This window comes from Physeter macrocephalus, chromosome 12 (genome assembly GCF_002837175.3).
Source record: "Physeter macrocephalus isolate SW-GA chromosome 12, ASM283717v5, whole genome shotgun sequence".
Taxonomy (NCBI): Eukaryota; Metazoa; Chordata; class Mammalia; order Artiodactyla; family Physeteridae; genus Physeter; species Physeter macrocephalus.
In genome coordinates, this window is record NC_041225.1 from 78162077 (window position 1) to 78184359 (window position 22283).

At 37.6% G+C, this 22283-nt stretch overlaps 1 protein-coding gene across 1 annotated transcript in view; it reads right to left on the reverse strand.

Moving 5' to 3' along the window:
* Positions 1–6865: 6865 nt before the first annotated feature.
* The window catches only part of WDPCP (WD repeat containing planar cell polarity effector), a 460096-nt gene continuing 444678 nt past the window's right edge, over positions 6866–22283 (reverse strand). The window contains exon 18 of the mRNA XM_055088850.1: positions 6866–6942. Coding sequence (XP_054944825.1) covers positions 6866–6942 — 77 coding nt within the window. The remainder of the gene's footprint in view (positions 6943–22283) is intronic.

The window sequence follows — 22283 nt, forward strand, 5'->3', positions numbered from 1 at the left end:
TAAGGAGATTTTAAAAATAAAATCAAACAAAAATTGAGGAGGTAAGTAGATACTCAAATTAAATCTTTTTTGGAACTTCCCTGGTGGCCCAGTGGTTAAGACTCCACACTCCCAATTCAGGGGGCCCAGATTTGATCCTTGGTCAGGGAGCTAGATCCCGCATGCTGCAACTAAAAGATCCTGCATGCCGCAGCTAAAGATCCTGTGTGCTGCAACTAAGACCTGGCACAACCAAATAAGTAAATAAATATATATTTTTTAAATTAAATCTTTTTTTTTTTTTTTTTTTTTGCGGTACGCGGGCCTCTCACTGCTGTGGCCTCTCCCGTTGTGGAGCACAGGCTCTGGACGCGTAGGTCCAGTGGCCATGGCTCAAGGGCCCAGCCGCTCCGCGGCATGTGGGATCTTCCCGGACCGAGGCACGAACCCGTGTCCCCTGCATTGGCAGGCGGACTCTCAATCACTGCGCCACCAGGGAAGCCCTAAATCTTTTTTAAAAAAATAATTATCAATTTCATTTTAGGTTATCCCACCTTGGTCCATGGCATTCCCTCAGGACTTGTCTAGGATTCCATCCTCTTGACCTCTGACAGGATCCTCCAACTCTAGTAGTGCCCTCCAGGTGGCACTCCTTAGCCTAGGTCTGTTTATTTTTTTTTAATTTAAATTTTTTTTTTTAATTTTGGCCATGCCACGTGTCTTAGTTCCCTAACCAGGGACTGAACCTGGGCCCTTGTCAGTGAAAGGGTGGAGTCCTAACCACTGGACTGCCAGGGTATTCCCTCAAATTAAATCCTGACTTAACATCCTGTAAGAGAAGAATAAAAAGTGTCTTCTGAGCTGAGGAAGCTTCACAGCTTGAGTGCCTTACTGCAGATTGCTATGGGATAAAGGACAGTACCTACTTAATAGTGCCATTTCTGTCATGCTTCTCACATTTGAAAAAGCATCAGTTCTCAGATATTTTAAAAGAAATTTGAAAGAGTATGCTTCTTTCTTCATTTTGTCATGTTTTCAAGTCCTTAATTATTTTGTAAAACTTTGTGTATGAATGTTTCTGAATCATTGTTACAATCAAGGAATGTTTGGTTGTAACAACAGAAAGACACCCAAAGAGGTTCAAGTAAAAGGGTAGGGAGAGTTGATATCTTAAAAGGGCATTTCATTTCATTCAACTGCTGGCAGCCTCCAGGAAACAATTCTCTGGAACCAGCTGTCTTGTTGACATTTCTCTGCATGTTTGCTTTTCTCTTCTCATGTGTTATAAATTGACTTTCCTGCTCGTGCATTCACTTGCACATGGCCATATCATGACCATCTCAAAATGATAGCCTAAGACCTAGGTCTTAGTCTACATGACTTCTGGTTGTTCTTCCCACAATTAAATGTACATGTTCTAATTTCAGATCCCCAGGAAAGAGTAATAAATTGTTTCAATCAGTTGTGTTCTGGAGGTACAGTTGGGAGTGAGGGGACAGGGTCAAATGGCACAAAGGACGTTTGCCTTCCTGGGTTACGAGCAGGGCAGGTTTTCAAAGAAGAAATTATTGGCATCTCTCTCTTTTTTTTTTTTTTTTAAGTTAACCATTTTTTTTTTTTTTCTGGTACGCAGGCCTCTCACTGTTGTGGCCTCTCCCGTTGTGGAGCACAGGCTCCGGATGCGCAGGCTCAGCGGCCATGGCTCACGGGCCTAGCCGCTCCGCAGCATGTGGGATCTTCCCAGACTGGGGCATGAACCCGTGTCCCCTGTATCGGCAGGCGGACTCTCAACCACTGCGCCACCAGGGAAGCCCTAAGTTAACCATTTTTAAAATATATTTATTTATTTTTGCTACATTGGGTCTTGATTGCTGTGCGCGGGTGGGCTTTCTCTAGTTGCAGTGAGCGGGGGCTGCTCTTCGTTGAGGTGCACAGGCTTCTCATTGCGGTGGCTTCTCGTTGCAGAGCACGGACTCCAGGCGCACAGGCTTCCGTAGTTGTGGCACAAGGGCTCAGTAGTTGTGGCTCACAGGCTCAGAAGTTGTGGCTCGTGGCCTCTAGAGCGCAGGCTCAGTAGTTGGGGTGCACGGGCTTAGTTGCTCCGTGGCATGTGGGATCTTCCCGGACCAGGGCTTGAACCCATGTCCCCTGCATTAGCAGGTGGATTCTTAACCGCTCTGCCACCAGGGCAGTCCCTATTGGCTGGCATCTCTTGTATATATCATTAATAATTTTATTTTTTATATGTAATATGAATAATTACAGAGTAAAGAAAGTGTTCTTCTTTTTAGTCTGACCATGTCTTTCATTCTACCTGTGAATTATGTGAGCACATCTCTCCTCTCTTGATAGTGGTAACTTCAGTGAGTGATCACAGAATGAGATCATGTTGACTTCTAGATAGAACCCCCTTAAGTAAATCTCTGTATTTAAGGTTTACTTATTAATTTTATATTAAATGTTATCAAATGAAGACTTTAATTCTACCTCTTAAAATTAAATATGACATTTATTTCACATTTTAAAATAATTAAGTCCATTCATGTTAACATAGACATTTTTTGACATTTGACATTTTAAAATAAATAAGTACATTCATGTCATATAGATTTTAAAACCTAATATTTTAGGATTTAATTCTTGTCCTTTGTATATTTATAGAGTCACTTCCTGTATAATTTTAAAATCTGAATTCCTCTTAGCATGCAGAATAAATAGATTATGATATACTGAAGGGCTAAGCTTCACTGTCTTGTGTCAGATTAATTCCTCATATATAGGTCATCACTTGTACTGACAGAAATATGGCTGCAATTCAGCAAAAAAGTGCGGTGGATAAGTTTTTTTATGTAGGATGAATCCTATGCTTCTGACTGATTGTTGTATAATTTTCCAAACAAACGAACAAACAAATAAACCTCCATGATTTGAAAAAAAAAATTGATTATTTAACTAGGAGTACAGTTTCTCGATTACTAAAATATGGGAAATATTGCTACTTCTGAAAATTAGCTCTTTTTTGGAGTTATTTTAATGAGGTAGCAGATCTTAATGTACTTCTTTCAGAGACTTCAAGGTCATATTGTAAGGTAAAACTGTATGTTACATACATACTTATAAAATCACGGTAAAATACACATAACATAAAATGTGTCTTCTTAACCGTTTTTAAGTGTACAGTTCAGTAGTATTAAGTATATTCACATTATTGTAATGCCAATCTTCAGAACTTTTTTGTCTTGCAAAACTGAAACTCTATACCATTAAACAGCTCCTCCTGATTTCCGCTGCGTCCTAGCCCCTGGCAACCACCATTCTACTTTCTGTTTCTATGATTTTGACTACTCTAGATACCTCATATAACTGAAATCACACAGTATTTGTCTTTTTGTGACTGGCTTCTTTCACTTAGCATAATGTCCTCAAGGTTCATCTGTGCTGTAGCATGTGTCAGAATTTTCCTTCCTTTTTAAGACTGAGTATTTCATTGTACATATATATACCACATTTTGTTTATCCATTCATCCTTTGGTGGGACACTTGGGCTGCTTTCACCTTTTGGCTATTATAAATAATGCTGCTATGAACGTGGGTGTACAGATACGTATACCAGAAAAGGAATTGCTGGACGATATAGTACTATTCTTAATATTTTTTAGGAACTGCTATGCTGTCTTCCATAGTGACTGCACCATTTTACATCCCTACCAGTAGTCCACAAGGGTTTCAGTTCTTCCACATCCTTGCTGACATTTGCTTTTTTTTTTTTTTTTTTTTTTGCGGTACGCGGGCCTCTCACTGCTGTAGCCTTTCCCGTTGCAGAGCACAGGCTCCGGACGCGCAGGCTCAGCGGCCATAGCTCACGGGCCTAGCCGCTCCGCGGTATGTGGGATCTTCCCAGACCGGGGCACGAACCTGTGTCCCCTGCATCGGCAGGCGGACTCTCAACCACCGTGCCACCAGGGAAGCCCTGCTTTCTTATTTGTCCTTAATAGCCATCCTAATGTGGTGAAGTGGTATCTCATTGTGGTTTTGGCTTGCATTTCCCTAATGATTAGTGATGTTGAGTATCTTTTCATGTGATTACTGGCCATTTGTATATCTTCTTTGGAGAAATGTTTATTCAGGTTCTTTGCCCATTTTTCAACTGGGTTGTATTTTTGTTGCTGTAGGAGTTCTTATAAGATATATGATTTGCAAAATTTTTCTCTCATTCCGTAAGTTGCTTTTTCACTCTGTTGATAATGTCCTTTGATGAACAAAACGTTTTAAATTTTGATGTAGTCCAATTTATTTATTTTTACCTTTGTTGCCTGTACTTTTGGTGTCACATCCAAGAAGTCATTGCTAAATCTAATGTAATGAGGCTTTTCCCTATGTTTTATTCTAAGAGTTTTACATAAATTAGGTGTTATGTTTTGGTCTTTGATCTATTTTTAGTTAATTTTTATATATGGTGCAAGGTAAGGGTCCAACTTCATTCTTTGGCATGTGGATATCCAGTTTTCCCAATACTAAAATCACTTGATTATATCTCTGAGGGTTTATATCTGGGTTGTCCATTCTATTCCATTGGTCTGTATGTCTTTATATACTTTAAAATAATATAGTTAATAAAGTTTTAGAATATAACATCACTTGTAAATTTGATAGTTCTTGTCTTTACTAACATGTCGATAGTTGGTAAGAAGCAAATATAATATCAGTTTTGGTTATTTGGCTTTTTAGTGAAAGCAAACCATTTAGAAACAGGTATTCCAAACACAGTTTATTTTGGTAATCAGGCACAATGTCATCACTAATATGAGTTACTGTGGAACTTTTTGGGGATCTGAGAATGTCAGAGAATAGTTGAAAAAGCTCATGCATCTATTCCTGAAGGAGAAAATGTGAACCTGTCAGTGCTAGTGCAGATGCTACCTAGCTGTTCTTGTTTGTGCCTCTATTCTCACTTTAGAGCAGTGGAAGTTCATTCATCATCCTTCCCGTCTGTAGCAGAGCAGAAATATCAATTTATTGGAATATTTAATAAATACCCCCAGGTTCACAACATTTTGAAAGCACAACATTTGTAAATCATGGACACTCTTGAAGATGTCATGTATAACATTCTTACTACTGTCTAAACTTGGTTTTCTACATATTTGAGTTAATTTTTCCAGAGGCATGTGAAGTGGCAAAAATGGGAAATTTATCTAAGAACTAAATTTTGTTTAATTTTCACCTAGATAACTGGCAAACCTACCATCATCATCATTATATAGAACAAAATAATTTTATTTATATCCATATTTTATCTTAATATCTCATTTAAGTTTTTACTTTTTAGTATGAACTATGGTCTACTCACAAAGGACCTAGAAACAGTACTGAACTTTTCTACCCGTCTCTAGACAGTGGCCAAATGAACAAAAGGATATGGTAGATCAGAAAATGTGTTTTGTATTTCTGGTTAATGACTATTTACTATAAAATCTGGAGAAATTGTTGCAATTTTGACAAAGCCATGTTTTTCTCAATATAATGTTTTCTTTAAAAAATCAGTTATCTTTTGATTATTACGCTAAAGAAAGGAATAGTAAAAAGAAAATTTGCTGGTAACTTTTCATCTCTTTTTAGTATGGTTCAGGTACTATGTATTACTAAAACTTTTCCAGAGCATGTTGAAAAATCTAATTTGGGTTTCACCTCCTTTCTGTACTGTACCCTCTGGTAGTGGTACAGAGGAATAGGAAGTAGGGAGAAAAATCTGAAGTATAAAAGACTTCAATCTAGGGCTTCCCTGGTGGCGCAGTGGTTGCGCGTCCGCCTGACGATGCAGGGGAACCGGGTTCGCGCCCCGGTCTGGGAGGATCCCACATGCCGCGGAGCGGCTGGGCCCGTGAGCCATGGCCACTGAGCCTGCGCCTCCGGAGCCTGTGCTCCGCAACGGGAGAGGCCGCAGCAGAGAGAGGCCCGCATACCACAAAAAAAAAAAAAAAAAAAGACTTCAATCTAATTAAACTCTTAGCTGTAAGATTTAAATATATAATGTACCTCATATACAATATTTGAAAAAGATGTTGATTATTATAGACATTTACGGTTGTAAAATATGTGCTACCTGCTAATGAATGGGGATCAAGAACTGTGAAGGGTCTGAGATTTTTACCCTACTTGCAAGCCAACAAGTTATCAAACTACAGTTTCATGCTGGTAGAAGACATGAGACTCTGGGTCAGAGACAAAGAGAGTTTATTACTTACAGCAATAGTTGCTAGAGTATCAACATTTTTTTGTGGGGTGAGCATTGGTTTCCTAAGTCCCATTCCCACAGGGTGATGTGAAGAGGGCCAGGTGACGCTTGCACACTCATTGGGCTGTGTAAAGGGTAGGAACTCTGAGCTTAGGGAATTTAAACCTTTTATAACAGGTTGTAAGCATATTGCTCCAGAAGGAGATAGTATCTGTGTTCCAAGGGGCAGTCAGTGCCTCATTATCAGTAATTCAAGAGACCCATGGAAAATTGTCTTCCAACAATGGGCCTGGGCTGAACTTTTTGCTTAATAAATACTTTATTCATCATGCAAATTAATAATATAAACAATATCACAAGAGGAGATGTTTAAAATACTTGGGAGAACCAAGTTTAAATATCCTACTTTTGAAGCACCTAATAATGTACAATTTAAGGAACTTCAAAAATTTTACATTATTGAAATAAGTAAGTTAAAGACTTTTAGTTAAGATGACTTTGCTGTTATGTTGCATGTTTTTGAACCTAATAAAACTTTACTTTGAAAATACTCTGAATTTAAATGTTTTAACTAATTCATATTATCTCTCCTCTTTTTAATTCATATAATTCAGGCCATGAAAAAGTTTAGATGTGAAAAATGTGGGTTTTTTAAAAATAAAAAACAAGTTTCGTATTTATACCAAACCGAAGTGAACCATTCTGAGAGAAGCACCATCTCCGATTTCCTGAAAGTAAACAAATAGAAACAATTAAAATCATGTTTAAGCAGAGAGTAAAAAATAATTGACTTAATATTTATATCTTTAATATTCTTAATTTAAGTATTTAAAAACAGTGAAACAAAATAAAAAGTTTAAAATAAATTGTATATGTGTAAACAAGAGAACTGTGTATTTATCTTACTCTTAAAATTTTGCTAGAGTGTTTATAAAAATCAGTGAAGAGAAATAACATATGATGCATAAGACATTAAAGAAGGAAGGATAAGATGTTAGTTGAAATTTGGAAGCATCTGAAATGTTGCAAACTGTGGGTCTTCATTTGTGATTCCACCTATTTGATTTTATTTTTAAGATTTATTTATTTTTATTTTATTTATTTTTCCTGCATCAGGTCTTAGCTGCGGCACATGGGATGTTCGTTGAGGCATGCAGGATCTTCCTTTGCGGCACGCGAGCTTCTCTCTAGTTGTGGTGTGCAGGTTTTTTTTCCTCTTCACTAGTTGTGGTGTGCAGGCTCCAGGGTGCGTGGGCTCTGTAGTTGTGGTGCATGGGGTCCAGAGCACGTGGGTTCTCTAGTTTGTGGCCCGCGAGCTCTAGTCGAGTTGCGTGAGCTCAGTAGTTGTGGCACACTGGCTTAGTTGCCCCATGGCATGTGGGATCTTAGTTCCCTGACCAGGGATCGAACCCACATCCCCTGCATTGGAAGGCAGATTCTCTACCACTGGACCACTGGGAAAGTCCCCACCTATTTGATTTTACAATACTATCTGTTCTAAAAGGTTCCAAGTAGCATATATTTCTTTTTTTTAAAATTTATTTATTTATTTATTTATTTTTGGCTCTGTTGGGTCTTCATTGCTGTGTGTGGGCTTTCTCTAGTTGCAGTGAGTGGGGGCTATTCTTCGATGTGGTGCGCAGGCTTCTCGTTGCGGTGGCTTCTCTTGTTGTGGAGCATGGGCTCTAGGCACGTGGGCTTCAGTAGTTGTGGCACGTGGGCTCAGTAGTTGTGGCTCACGGGCTTAGTTGCTCCACAGCATGTGGGATCTTCCCAGGCCAGGGATCGAACCTGTGTCCCCTGCATTGGCAGGTGGATTCTTAAGCACTGTGCCACCAGGGACGTCCCAAGCATGTATTTCTTAATTTTGATGTTTTACTGAGTATTTAATAGTGGCTCTTGGGATAATGGTTCATAGAAAAGATCGTGTCTTTATAAGCCCTTTATAAAACTGTATGAAGCTACAAAGAGATACTAACAAGAATCTCATCCATTTCCCATTTCTGACCTCAGAGTTTTCTGAAGGTTCTTTAGGCAATTGCAATTAACTTTTTTTTTTTTTTTTTTTGTGGTATGCGGGACTCCCTCTGCCGCGGCCTCTCCCGTTGCGGAGCACAGGCTCCGGACGCGCAGGCTCAGGGGCCATGGTTCACGGGCCCAGCCGCTCCGCGGCATGTGGGATCTTCCCAGACCGGGGCGCGAACCCGTGTCCCCTGCATCGGCAGGCAGACGCGCAATCACTGCGCCACCAGGGAAGCCCCCATTTCCCATTTCTTATTCTTTTTGTCTTTCACATCTCCCCACCAACCCTATCAAGTATAGAAAAACAAAGGATTTTATGATAGAATTCTGAAGTTGGAGAGTGTTTAAATGTAAGACTAAATGTGAGTAATTTTATTTGAAAAAACAATACAGTGGGGACATTTTTGAAAGTTTGGAGATAACCTAATTAGAGTTGACATGGTAAAGGGGAAAGATAAAGAGAGTAGGCATGATGGTTAATACTTAAACTAACATCATAACTGGAGACATTTCTCTTATTAAAAATTATTTAAAATTTTATTCCTTACGCTATATCTTGAAAGTTCTTTTTACTAAGAGAAGCCTTTCAGAAAGTCATTACATTATTCTATTTTAAGTAGTCATATCTCAAAGAAAACAGGTGTGGGGCTGGGAGGTAAGGGAAACTTGTATGTATGCATGTGCCTGTGGATCCTGATTTACACACACACATACACACACACACACACACACACACACACAGACACACAGACACACACAACAACCTGGAAAAACAAGTAACAAGAAGAATGAGTAATTTAATATTGCCTGAGGCTTGTGTGTGTGTGCTGGCAAGTTCAGGGGTTTTAGGTAGCTTTTAATTTAAAAACAAAAAACGTAAGCACTGATATTTTAAAAGTATTAAGTTCCATCTCTTGGTTTATAAGCTACCATACAAAGTCTATTTTCTATACCACTAGGATGGTCAAGAAACCTGGATTTAGCTTTTGGTCTTGTACACTGACTGGCAGAGATCCTAGGTAAATTACTTTATTTTCCTAATATCTGGTTATAATCGTTGCTGGAAGGCCAGACTTTGCATACCCAATAAGTGTCATCTGGTTCAGCCATATTCTTGATGTTCTTTGGTGCCTTCTATCCAGGCCTTAAAGCCTGTCTTACGTTAGGACTTACATTTAAAAAAGTAAAAATCATAAAATTAATTTTTCAGTGATCTCCTTGGACTTAAAATTTTTTTTTCCTTTGAAGGATTTCCTTTAAAATCCATTTTATTTTTAAAAGACTTACTTCTAGACATTTCCAAGGTTTCCATGACTGTGTATTCCATGCTAAATAACCTTAACTTGTACCCTATTTACCTTAGAGGAATATTTTAATGAGTAATGCAATAATGTATTTTGTATACTTAATTATATAATCATTATTAAAGATAAAGTATATTCATTAAATAAAATTTGAAACACAGAAATGTACTAAAATTTACCCACAGTCCCACCAGTCATATAAAACTATGGTTTAATGTGTATTTGCTTCCCGTCACTTTTTTCCACATATATGTTTTACTTATTTTTTTAAACACAGCTGAAAGCATATTGTATGTGCAGTTCTGTACATACAGTAAGTCCCCTGAATACAAACGAGTTCCGTTCTGAGAGTGAGTTCTTAAGCCCAATTTGTTTGTAAGTCCAACAAAGTTAGCCTAGGTACCCAATTAACACACTTGGCTATACAGTACTGTACCGTAATAGGTTTATAATACTTTTCACACAAATAATACATAAAGAATAAACACAAAAAATAAAACATTTTAATCTTACAGTACAGTACCCTGAAAAGTACAGTAGTACAGTACAACAGCTGGCATACAGGGGCTGGCATCAAGTGAACAGGCAAGAAGAGTTATTGACTGGTGGAGGGAGAGGAGGTGGGAGATGGTAGAGCTGAAGGATCGTCAGCAATAGGAGATGGAGGGCAAGCTGCGATTTCACTCATGACTGACGTTGATGGCATAGGTTCTTGTTCCTTGCTGAATTCAATTATATCTACCCTCTTGAATAAACGATCCAGTGATGTCTGGGTAGTAGCTCTTTTTTTCTTGTCACAGATGACACGGTAGCACTGGATTGCATTTTGAACGGCTGCTGCAACCTTTGTGTACTGTTCTATGTTTCCGTCCTGTGCCTCAAAAACTAACAGTGCCTCCTCAAAGAAAATCCCCTTGCCATTTCCTGTGTTGTGAATCTCTTCGGATCTTCAGTTACTTCTTCTTCCTCTTGTCTCTCTTTGTCCTTTACCTGGGGCTCCAATTCCATCAGGTCCTCATTAGTAAACTCCTCCTGTTGCACAGCAGATTCCATTGTTATTGCCTGGCGCTTCTTAGCAATACCAGCTATGTCACCACTCCTTTAAGGCTTGCTTCTGGACATCCTGGGCTTGAAATAAAGATACTGTACTACTGTACTCTATACAATACTGTACAATAAAGTACACAAAAGCACAACCACTTGTAGAGGATACACGAACGTGACAATGTACACCAGACATGTGAACTAACTTACGTGATTGGACATGCAAACACACGTTCGCATCTTTGAAAGTTTGCAACTTGAAGGTTCGTGTGTAGGAGACTTAATGTATTTGGCTTTTGAGTTTTTTAGCCTTACTTTAAACACTTCTCAATGCTCACACAAAGTCTTTGTTTTCAGTGGCTAAATTTTATTATATTAATTACTATAGCTTTACTTAACCATTCCTTTTTTTGGTTAAATTTATATTGTTCCCAATTTCTTCTTTTTTATAAATAACCCTATGATAGACATTCTTAGGCATGAAGTTTTTTCTGTGTTTAGACTATTTCCTTGGTATAGAGCTGTAGAAATAGAATTATTGTACCAAAGTTTATGAAATTTTAGGCTTCTGGATAAACACTCTAGAATTGGTAGTTTTGCTTTGTTTCTTTCCTAGTTTGGGAGGAAGTGATTTTGTTTGGTAACCGGAAGTGGTGGTTTCAACAGAGGCCGATCTTCATTTTATTACGTGCTGAAATTGTGCTTACCCTTGACTGAATGCTACATGTTAATTCTTGTAATAATTTACTTCAACAAAAGGGTTTTCCCCAGGCCCTCATTTGATTTCTACATATAGTTAAGTACATATTCTGAGCCACACCCTACTGCTGTTACCTAATGTTGGGTGATACCAGGTCACTTTCTTTGAAACGTACACAGACTTTTGTAAGCAAATTCTACAGACAAGTTAAGGTTTGCTTTGCTGCAAAGTAGATTTTGACATGTTGCTCATTTAATTAATATAAATACCCTTTTTTAATACACTAAATGATCATCTCATTATTTAATATTAGGTTTCCCCTGTGTTACTGATGGTCTCTCATAAAATTTCTGATTTGGCTCAACAGTAATTAAATCCCAGAAGTATACTATTTTAGAGACAGAAGAAACCTTGAAGTTTTCTAATCTGAAATTCTTTCATTTTACAGTTGAGGTAACTGAGGCTCATGTGGGATAAGTGTTTTGTCCAAAGTCACTCACTTAGTGGCAGAGTTGGGATTAGAATTAAGTTCTTATTTCCCTCTCTAGTACTTTCCCCACTTTTTTATGCCTAACAACATGTGTTCCACAGGCTGTTTTATGATTAACTCCTATGATTGCCCATTCCTGTCATTTAACAGATGCCATAATTCACCTCTACACAACAGGAGAAGCTTTCCTGATAAAGTTGTCAAGTTATTCAAGTTTCACTGTTGAATATTAACTTTCCTTTTCACATATTTGGTATCATATTGCAATTTCTTCTTAATCAGCATTCCAGAGTTGTGGTGCTTGATGTTCTTTCTAGAAAATGAAATCTCACTGACTACAGTCTAGCACTTGCCAAAGGCTAGCTTGAGGCTTCTGGTACTTATGAGAGACAAGTTTGTAGATAAGCTAACTAACTTTCCAACTACTTCTGTGTTAAGTAAACAATCAGAAAGGAATGTACTTATTAGAACATGTCATCTCACCTTTCCACAGAATTGTCTTCACTGAATTATTATTCAATGTAATTCCCGCAGCATTTATAGAAGATTTATAATAAAAACATCATGTGAATAGGATTTTTGTCTTTTTCAAAACCCTACGTGAAGACATGTTTAGTTTGTTTTTCAGTTTTCTAACACAGTTTTTGAGTGTGAAATCCAGTGCTAGAAAAATGTTTCTACCCAGAAGAATTTACTATTTGCATACTTTAAAATAATGAGCAGTGTTTTGGAGTTAATAAAATCCTTTCGCATTACCTAATTTAACATATCAATCCTGTGATGTTAGTAAGTATAACTATTTTCATTTTACAAATTAGGGAATAGATATAAAGAAGTGTGTGGCAGGGGGGAGATCAGCCAAGATGGCAGAAGAGAAAGGCCCTGAGCTTACCTCCTCTCATGGGCACACCAAAATTACAACTATTTACAGAAAAACGATTGATGAAAAAGACCAGAACCTACCAGGAAAGATCTTCTACAACTAAAGATATAAAGGAGGAACTACCACGAGATGGGCGGGAGGAATGGAGTTGCGGTATAGTCAAGTTCCATACCTCCAGGTGGGCAACCCACAAACAGGAGGATAATTACAATTGCAGATGTTCTTCCTAAAGGACTGAGAGCTCTGAGCCCCATATCGGGCTCCCTAGCCCGAGGAGCCTGTGCCGGGAAGACAAGCCCCAACTAGGGCAGAAGCAGTTATTTGAAAGGAGCCTGGATCAGACCAACCTGGTGATCTTACAGAGTCTTCCAGAGAAGCAAGAGGCAACTAGAGGTCACCCTGGGGACACAGAAACTGGTGGCAGCCATTTTGGGGAACTTATTCTACCACATGGACACTGGTGCTGGCAAGCGCCATTTTGGAATTCTCCCTCTAGCTTATTAACCTCAGGACCCAGCCTGGCCTCTGCCCAACAGCATGTAGGCACCAGTAAGTACTGTGACGCTTCAGGCCAGGCAATTAACTGGGTGGGGACACAGCCCCACCTACCAGCAGACAGGCTAACTTAAGACCCTCTGAGCCCACAGCTGCTCCTGGACATGGCCTTGCCCACCAAGGCCCAGGACTCAGCCCCACACACCATCTTGTAGGCACTAAACCGGGGAACCCCCCCGGGCCTTGCAGCCAGAGATCCTGGGAACCAGCCTCATCCATCAGCATGCGAACGCCAGCCCCAGGGCAACAACAGCCAGGCAGCCTGTGGAACCAGCCTGCCCACCAGCAGGGCAGCACCAGCCCCCAGCTCCGCCCACCAGCAGGTCAACACAAGTTTCTAGACACCCCGGACACTGCAGCCAGCTGTGTCAGGAACAGGCCGCACCCACCAGCAGTCTGACACCAGCTCTGGGACCCCTGGGCCCTGCAGCCAGACCCCAGGATTTGGCTCAGCATGGGCTGGCATTAGCTCCAGGACCTGGTTTCATCCACTGGTGGGTGGGCACCAGCCCCAGGATTTTCTGGACCCAGACTCCAGCCTCCAGTGAGCCAGTACTCACCCTGGGGCCCCCTAGGGTTTCATAGCCAGCTGCCTTGTGACAGAGCCCTGCCAACCAGCAGTTGGCAGCTTCCACACAAGGCAGGGCTTGGCAACCAACTGGACCAGGGACCAACCAAGCCTACCAGACCACCCACATTAGTCAGCCCACTACAATAGAAGGGGCCACACAGCTCATGTAGGGGACACCCCTAGAGCATATAGCTCTGGTGACAAGAGGGAAGTGCACTGCTGGGATGCATAGGACATCTCCTACAGAAAGGCACTTCTTCAAGGACAGGAAATGTAACCAGCCTACCATATACATAGAAATAAAACAGCAAGTTAGGCAAAATGGGGCAATAGAGGAACGTGTTCCAAATAATGAAACAAGATAAAACCCCAAAAGAAGAACTAAGTGGAGATAGGCAATCTCCCTGAGAAAAAGTTCAGTATAATGATTGTAAAGGTGATCAAATAACTTGGGAGAAAAATGGACACACAGAGTGAGAAGTTGATTAGAGTTGGAAAATATAAAGACCAACCAAACAGAGATGAAGAATACAATAGTGAAATGAAAAATACACTAGAAGGAATCAATGGTAGACTAAATGATACAGAGGAACAGGTCAGTGAGCTGGAGGACAGGATAGTGGAAACCAATGATGCTGAACAGAAAACAAGAAAAAAAGAATGAAAAGAAATGAGGACAGTTTAAGAGATCTCTGGGCAACATTAAGCATACTAACATTTGAATTATAGGGGTCCCAGAAGGAGAAGAGTGAAAGGGTCCGAGAACATATTTGAAGACATTATAGCTGAAAATTTCCGTAACCTGGGAAAGGAAACAGATATCCAAGTCCTGGAAACAGAGTCCTAAACAGGATCAACACACACCAAGATACATTGTAATTAATATGTCAAAAATTAAAGATAAAGACAAAATATTAAAAGCAGCAAGGGAAAAGCAACAAGTTACATGCAAAGGAACTCCCATAAAGCTGTCAGCTGACTTTTCAGCAGAAATTCTTCAGGCCAGAAGGGAGTGGCATGATATATTTAAAGTGATGAAAAGGAAAAGCTTACAACCAAGAATACTCTATCTGGCAAGGCTCTCATTCAGATTTGATGGTGAGATCAAAAGTTTTACAGACACACAAAAGCTAAAAGAGTTCAGCACCACCAAACCAGCTTTACAAGATATGTTAAAGTGAAAAAGAAAAGGCCAAAGAAACATGAAAATTACGAAAAGGAAAAAGCTCATCGGTAAAGGCAAACATACAGTAAAAGTAGAAAATCAACCATGTACAAGGTAGTAGGAAAGTTAAAAAACAAAAATAGTGAAATCATCTATATCCACAATAAGCAGTTAATGGATACACAAAACAATTCAATGTAAAATGTAGCATCACAAAAAGTAATTGTGAGAGGAGGAGAGTACAAATGCAGGGTTGTTAAAATGTGTTTGAAATTAAGAGATCAACAACTTAAACACATGTATATATAAAGATTGCTATATATAAACCTGGTAACCACAAACCAGAAATCTATAATAAATACACAAAAAAAGAGAAAGGAATCCAAGCATAACACTAAAGATAGTCATCAAATCACAAGAAAATAGAACAAAGAAGAAGAAAGGAAGAAAGAGAAAAGACTAAAACAACCCAAAACCAATTAACAAAGTGGCAGTAAGAATGTATATATAGATAATTACTTTAATTATAAATAGGCTAAATACCCCAATCAAAAGACAGAGTGGCTGAATGGATACAAACAAGACCTATATATGTGCCACCTACCAGAGACTCACTTCAGATCTAAAGACACACACAGACTGAAAGTGAGAGGATGGAAAAAGGTTATCCTATACAAATGGCGATCAAAAGAAAGCCAGGGTAGAAATAAATATATCAGACAAAATAGACTTTAAGACAAAGACTGTTACACAAGAAGATGTAACAATTGTAAGTAAATATGCACCTAACATAGGAGCACCTAAATACATAAAGCAAATATTAACAGACATAAAGCTAGAAATGAACAGTAACACAATAATAGTAGGGGACTTTAACACCCCATCTACATCAATAGATTGTGCAAACAGAAAATCAATAAGGAACCAGTGACCTTAAATGACACATTTAAAGCAGATGGACTTAATTGATATATATATAACGTTCCACCCAAAAGCAGCAGAATATACATTCTTTTCAAGTGCACATGGGACATGCTCCAGGATGGATCGCAGGCTAAGCCACAAAACAAGCCTTGGTAAATTTAGGAAACTTGAAATCACATTAAGCAAATTTTCCGACCACAACACTATGAGACTAGGAATCAACTACAAGGAAAAAATACAAATACACAGACATGTGGAGGCTAGCAATATGCTACCAAACAACCAATGGATCACTGAAGAAATCAAAGAGTAAATTAAAAAAATACCTGGAGACAAATGAAAATGAAAGTACAACAATCCAAAATCTATGGGATGCAACAAAAACAGTTCTAAGAGGGAAATTTATAGTGATGCAAGCTTACTGCAGAAAACAAGAAAAATTTCATATAAACCTAGCCTTACACCTAAAGTAACTAGAAAAAAAACCAAACAAAACGCAGTTAGTAGAAGAAAAGAAATTATAAAGATCAAAGCAGAAATACATGAAATAGAGACTAAAAAACAATAGAAAAATCAATGAACCTAAGAGATCATTCTGTAAAAAGATAAATAGAATTGATAAACATTTAGCTAGGCTCATTGAGAGAAAAAGGGAGAGAGCCCAAATCAATAAAATCAGAAATGAAAAAGGAAAATTGCAACCAACACCACAGAAATACAAAGGATCATAAGAGATTAATATGAACAACTATTTGCTTATAAAATGGACAACCTAGAAGAAATGGACAAATTCCTAGAAAGGTACAATCTCCCAAGACTGAACCAGGAACAAATAGAAAATATGAATAGACCAGTTATCAGTAATGAAATTGAATCAGTAATATTGATAATAATAAGGAAAAAAAAAACTCCCAATAAACAAAACATCCAGGACCAGATGTCGTCACAGGTGAATTCTACCAAACATTAAGAGAAGAGTTAATACCTATCGTTCTAAACTATTTTGAAAAATTGCTGAGGAAAGAACGCTTCTGAACTCATTCTATGAGGCCAGCATCATCCTGATACCAAAACCAGACAAAGATACTACACAAAAAGAGGAAACTATAGGCCGATATCACTGATGAACATAGATGCAAAAATCCTCAACAAAATACTAGCAAACTGAATTCAACAATACATTGAAAGGATCATACACCAGGATCAAGTGGGATTTATCCCAGGAATGCAAAGATGGTTCAGTATCCACAAATCAATCAATGTGATACATCACATTAACAAACTGAAGAGTAAAAACCATATGATCATCTCAATAGATGCAGAAAAAGCTTTTGACAAAATTCAACATTCATTTATGATAGAAGTGGGTATAGAGGGAATATACCTCAACATAATATAGGTCATATATGATAAGCCCACAGCTGACATCTTACTCAATGGTGAAAAGCTGAAAGTATTTTCTCTAAGATTAGGAACAAGACAAGGATGCCCACTCTTGCCAGTTTCATTCAACATAGTATTAGAAGTCCTAGCCACAGCAACTAGACAAGAAAAAGAAATAAAAAGACAATGGTGAAAAGCTGAAAGTATTTTCTCTAAGATTAGGAACAAGACAAGGATGCCCACTCTTGCCAGTTTCATTCAACATAGTATTAGAAGTCCTAGCCACAGCAACTAGACAAGAAAAAGAAATAAAAAGAATCCAAGTTGGAAAGGAAGAAGTAAAATTGTCACTGTTTGCAGATGACATGATACTATACCTAGAAAATCCTTAAGATGCTACCAAAAAATTACTAGAGCTCATCAGTAAATTTGGTAAAGTTGCAGGATACAAAATTAATACACAAAAATCTGTTGCATTTCTATACTCTAACAACAAAATATCAGAAAGAGAAATTAAGGAAACATCCCATTTATAGAAAAAAAAAAAAAAAAGAAAAAAGAAAAAGAAAAAACCTAGGAATAAACTTACCTAAGGAGGTAAAAGTCCTGTACTTGGAAAACTGTAAGACACTGATGAAAGAAATTGAATAAAACACAAACAGATGGAAAGATATACCATTTTCCAGACTCATAGACATAGAGAACAAACTAGTGGTTATCAATAGGGAGAGGGAAGGGGGTGGGGCAAGATAGGCGTAAGGGATTAAGAGGTAAAAACTACTATGTATAAAATAAGCTACAAGAATACATTGTACAACATAGGAAATATAGCCAATATTTTATAATAACTATAAATGGAATATAACCATTAAAAATTGTGAATCACTATGTTGTACACCTGAAACATATTATACATCAACTATACCTTAATAAGAAAAAGGTATGCCTTTTTCAGGATTGGAAGAATTAATATTGTTAAAATGACCTCATTTACTACCCAAGGCAGTCTGCAGTTCAGTGCAATCCCTATCAAATTGCCAGTGGCATTTTTCACAGAACTAAAACAAATAATTTAAAAATTTATATGGAAACACAAAAGACCCTAAATATCCAAAACAATCTTGAGAAAGAACAGAGTTGGAGGTATCACTCTCCCTGACTTCAGGCTCTACTACAAAGCTACAGTAATCAAAACAGTGTGTACTCACAGCAATCCAAATTCATCACCATTGCTATTTATTTATTAAGAGATTGAATGTGCTGCCAGTAACAGTGAGGTTGCTGATGATCATGGAATCCTGGAATATATATAACCTTTAAAAATTGAGAATCACTATATTGTACACCTGTAACTTTTATAGTATTGTACTTCAACTATACTTCAATTAAAAAATGAAAAAAAAAAGTATGGTACTGGCACAGAAACAGATCAGTGGAACAGAATAAAGAGCTCAGAAATAAACCCACACATTACAGTCAATTAATCTACAACAAAAGAGGCAAGAATATGCAATGGAGAAAAGACAGTCGCTTCAATAAGTGGTGCTGGGAAAGCTACATGTAAAAGAATGAAATTAGAACATTTTTCTCACACCATATACAAAAATAAACTCAAAACAGAATAAAGACCTAAATTTAAGACTGGAATCCATAAAACTCCTAGGAGAAAACATAGGCAGAACACTCTTTGACATAAATTGTAGCAATATTTTTTTTGGATCTGTCTCCTAAGGCAAAGAAACAAAAGGAAAAATAAACAAATAGGACCCAATTAAACTTAAAAGCTTTTGCACAGCAAAGGAAACCATTGACAAAAAGAGAAGATAGCCTATGGAATGGGAGAAAATATTTGCAAATGATATGACCGATAAAGGGTTAATATCCAAAATATATGTACAGCTCTTACAACTCATTATCAAAGCAAACAACCCATAAAAAATGGGCAGAAGACCTGAATAGACATTTTTCCAAAGAAGACATACAGATGGCCAAAAGGCACCCGAAAAGATGCTCAACATCACTAAGCATCACAGAAATGAAAATCAAAGCCACTATGAGATATTACCTCTCATCTTTCAGAATGGCTATCATTAAAGGACCACAAATAAGAAATGTTGGTGAGGATGTAGAGAAAAGGGGACCCTGTACACTGTTGGTGGAAATTCAAATTGGTGCAGCCACTGTGGAAAACATTATGGAGGTTGCTGAAAAAACTAAAAATAGAACTACCATATGATCCAGCAATCCTACTCTTGGGTATATATATCTGAAGAAAACGAAAACAAATTCAAAAGGATACCTGTACTCCAATGTTCATAGCAGCATTATTTACAATAGTGAAGATATGGAAGCAACCTTAAGTGTCCATCAACAGATGAATTGGTAAATAAGATGCGGTATATACAATGGAATACTACTCAGCCATAACAGAGAATGAAATTTTGCCATTTGCAGCAACATGGATGGACTTGGAGGGTATTATGCTAAGTGAAATAAGTCAGAGAGAAAGACAAATACTGTATGATATCACTTATGTATGGAATCTAAAAAATGCAACAAACTATAACAAAAAAGTAGACTCATGGATATAGAGAACAAACCAGTGGTTACCAGTGGGGAAAGGGAATGGAGGGAGGGGCAATATAGGGGTACAAACTATTATGTATAAAATAAGCTGCAAGGATATATTGTACAACACAGGGAATATAGCCAGTATTTTATAGTAACTATAAATAGAGTATAATCTTTTTTAAAATAAATTTATTTATTTATTTTTGGCTGTGTAGGGTCTTTGTTGCTGTGCACAGGCTTTCTCTAGTTGCAGAGAGTGGGGGCTACTCTTTGTTGTGGTGCATGGGCTTCTCATTGCGGTCGCTTCTCTTGTTGCAGAGCATGGGCTCTAGGTGCACAGGCTTCAGTAGTTGTGGCACATGGGCTCAGTAGTTGTGGCTTGCAGGCTCTAGAGCACAGGCTCAGTAGTTGTGGCACATGGGCTTAGTTACTCCACAGCATGTGGGATCTTCCTGGACAGGGCTCGAACCCATGTCCCCTGCATTGGCAGGTAGATTCTTGACCACTGAGCCACCAGGGAAGTCCCAAGAGTATAATCTTTAAAAATTGTGAATCACTGTGTTGTGCACCTGAAACTTATATAATATTGTATATCAACTCTATCTCAATTAAAAGGAAGTTGTGTGGCAGTGAGGAAGCAGTGGAATAAAACTGGAACTGAGATATTTTGTTTATAAATCCTGTATTATTTCTATTATACCATTTGCCTCCCAGAGTATGCCTATTTCCCTTTTTTGCCTTAGACTCCCCAAATTCAGAGCTAAACTCAATTTTAATTTGAGTAATACAGCCCAGATATTCAACAACCTCTCTTTCTTTGCAACTTTTAATTGATTTTTGCTTTGTGTAATTTTACTTTAGATATTGTTTATGAAATAATTTTGGGAATTTCCTCAAATCTTTCAAAAAAGTAGATGAGATAAATTGGTTTATATCTATGAAAACTGATCACTGTGTTATGGCTGTGTTCACACTTTTGTTTTTTTAACTAATGTTTTATGTAACTCACCTCTTTAGGCGATATGTTGATACATTTAAAAATATTTAAAAAATCATTCTTTGGAGGAAACAAGTATGAGAATAGTTTATCACTTGTTTCATCTAACAAATATTTGAGGCTGTTGTCATCCATCAAGTAGATTAATACACTTTGTGATAGAAGGATCAGTGAACACAAAAATTGATACTTTTTATCACATTTTTAGAAATTACATACTTTTACTCCAGTTATATAGGTGCTCTTTATTAATGTGGATAATTATCAATTTGTAAATATTGGGGATATATCTATTTGTATACATATATACACTCTATTCTATCTGTACTTCTCTCTTCTGGCTAGGCTCAACCCTCCTGGGTGATTCTAAGGACAGAAAGAGCAATATAAGCAGCAAATTGCTGTATCTGTCATAATTCCACATTAAAAAGAATGGGTTTCTACCATTTCCAAAATTTCCAGACAGTATGCCAATCTAACAAATTAGATGTAAAACTTCATGATTTGTTACCTACTTGTCCATGACCAGAGTCAGTGGTAGGGAACAAGAGGTATGCTCCATACCTAGAAACTCATTCCAACATGCAGCCCAAGGTAGCTTCTTTAAAATGTGTTGATTAAAGTTTAACAGAGAACTCACATTCTTTCCCTCAGTTTTTGTCATTAGCAGAAATCCCTGCCAGAATCTTCTCTGGAGCTAGCTAGACCCCTAGTGGTTTCATTTTTTTTCCTTTTGTTTTTTAAATTGTGGTGAAATATACATAAAATTTACCATTTTAACTATTCATGACTTTTTCTAATTTGTTTTTTCTTCATTGTGGCTGACTCTTAATTGTAACTCAGTTAAGATCTGTTTAAATATGTTTTTCAAAATAGTTCTGGAGAAAGTGGGCAAGAATCTTCTTAAAGTGTACCACATCCATCAGAGAACAGTCTACTAAATTGCAGGGCACCTGAGGTTAATAAGATCACTGTGAAGGTGGTTTATAAGTTGTAAAAGTGAGGACGAATTAATATTTTCTTATTGCAGGGGAAAAATGCCAGAGCATTTTTTGTTTTCTTGAAGACTAATATTAATTTTTCTTCAGATGGTAGTTATTTCAAATTAAGACATGGTAACATAATTCTCTTTTCATGTTTTTCGACAAAAGAGAATGTGAACAGGGAAATATGAAGGACAAACTTTTTCTTGAAAAGTTGTAAAGAGGCAGTAATATATATACTATTAGAGAAAAATGCATCTACTCTAGTAATTAAGGTTTGACAGCAAGCTAATTCAAAGCATCAGAGAACTTTACATCTGGATTTCTGTATATATTCCGCAGAGGATTTTACCCAAAGAATTTTTCTTAGAATTAAAGTCCATATTCTGATGAGCCTAAGGCTAGGTCATGGTTAAAATAAGCAGTAATTAAAAATAGTGTCACTCCTTACTTTAACTGTAAACTATCTTTAGGCCT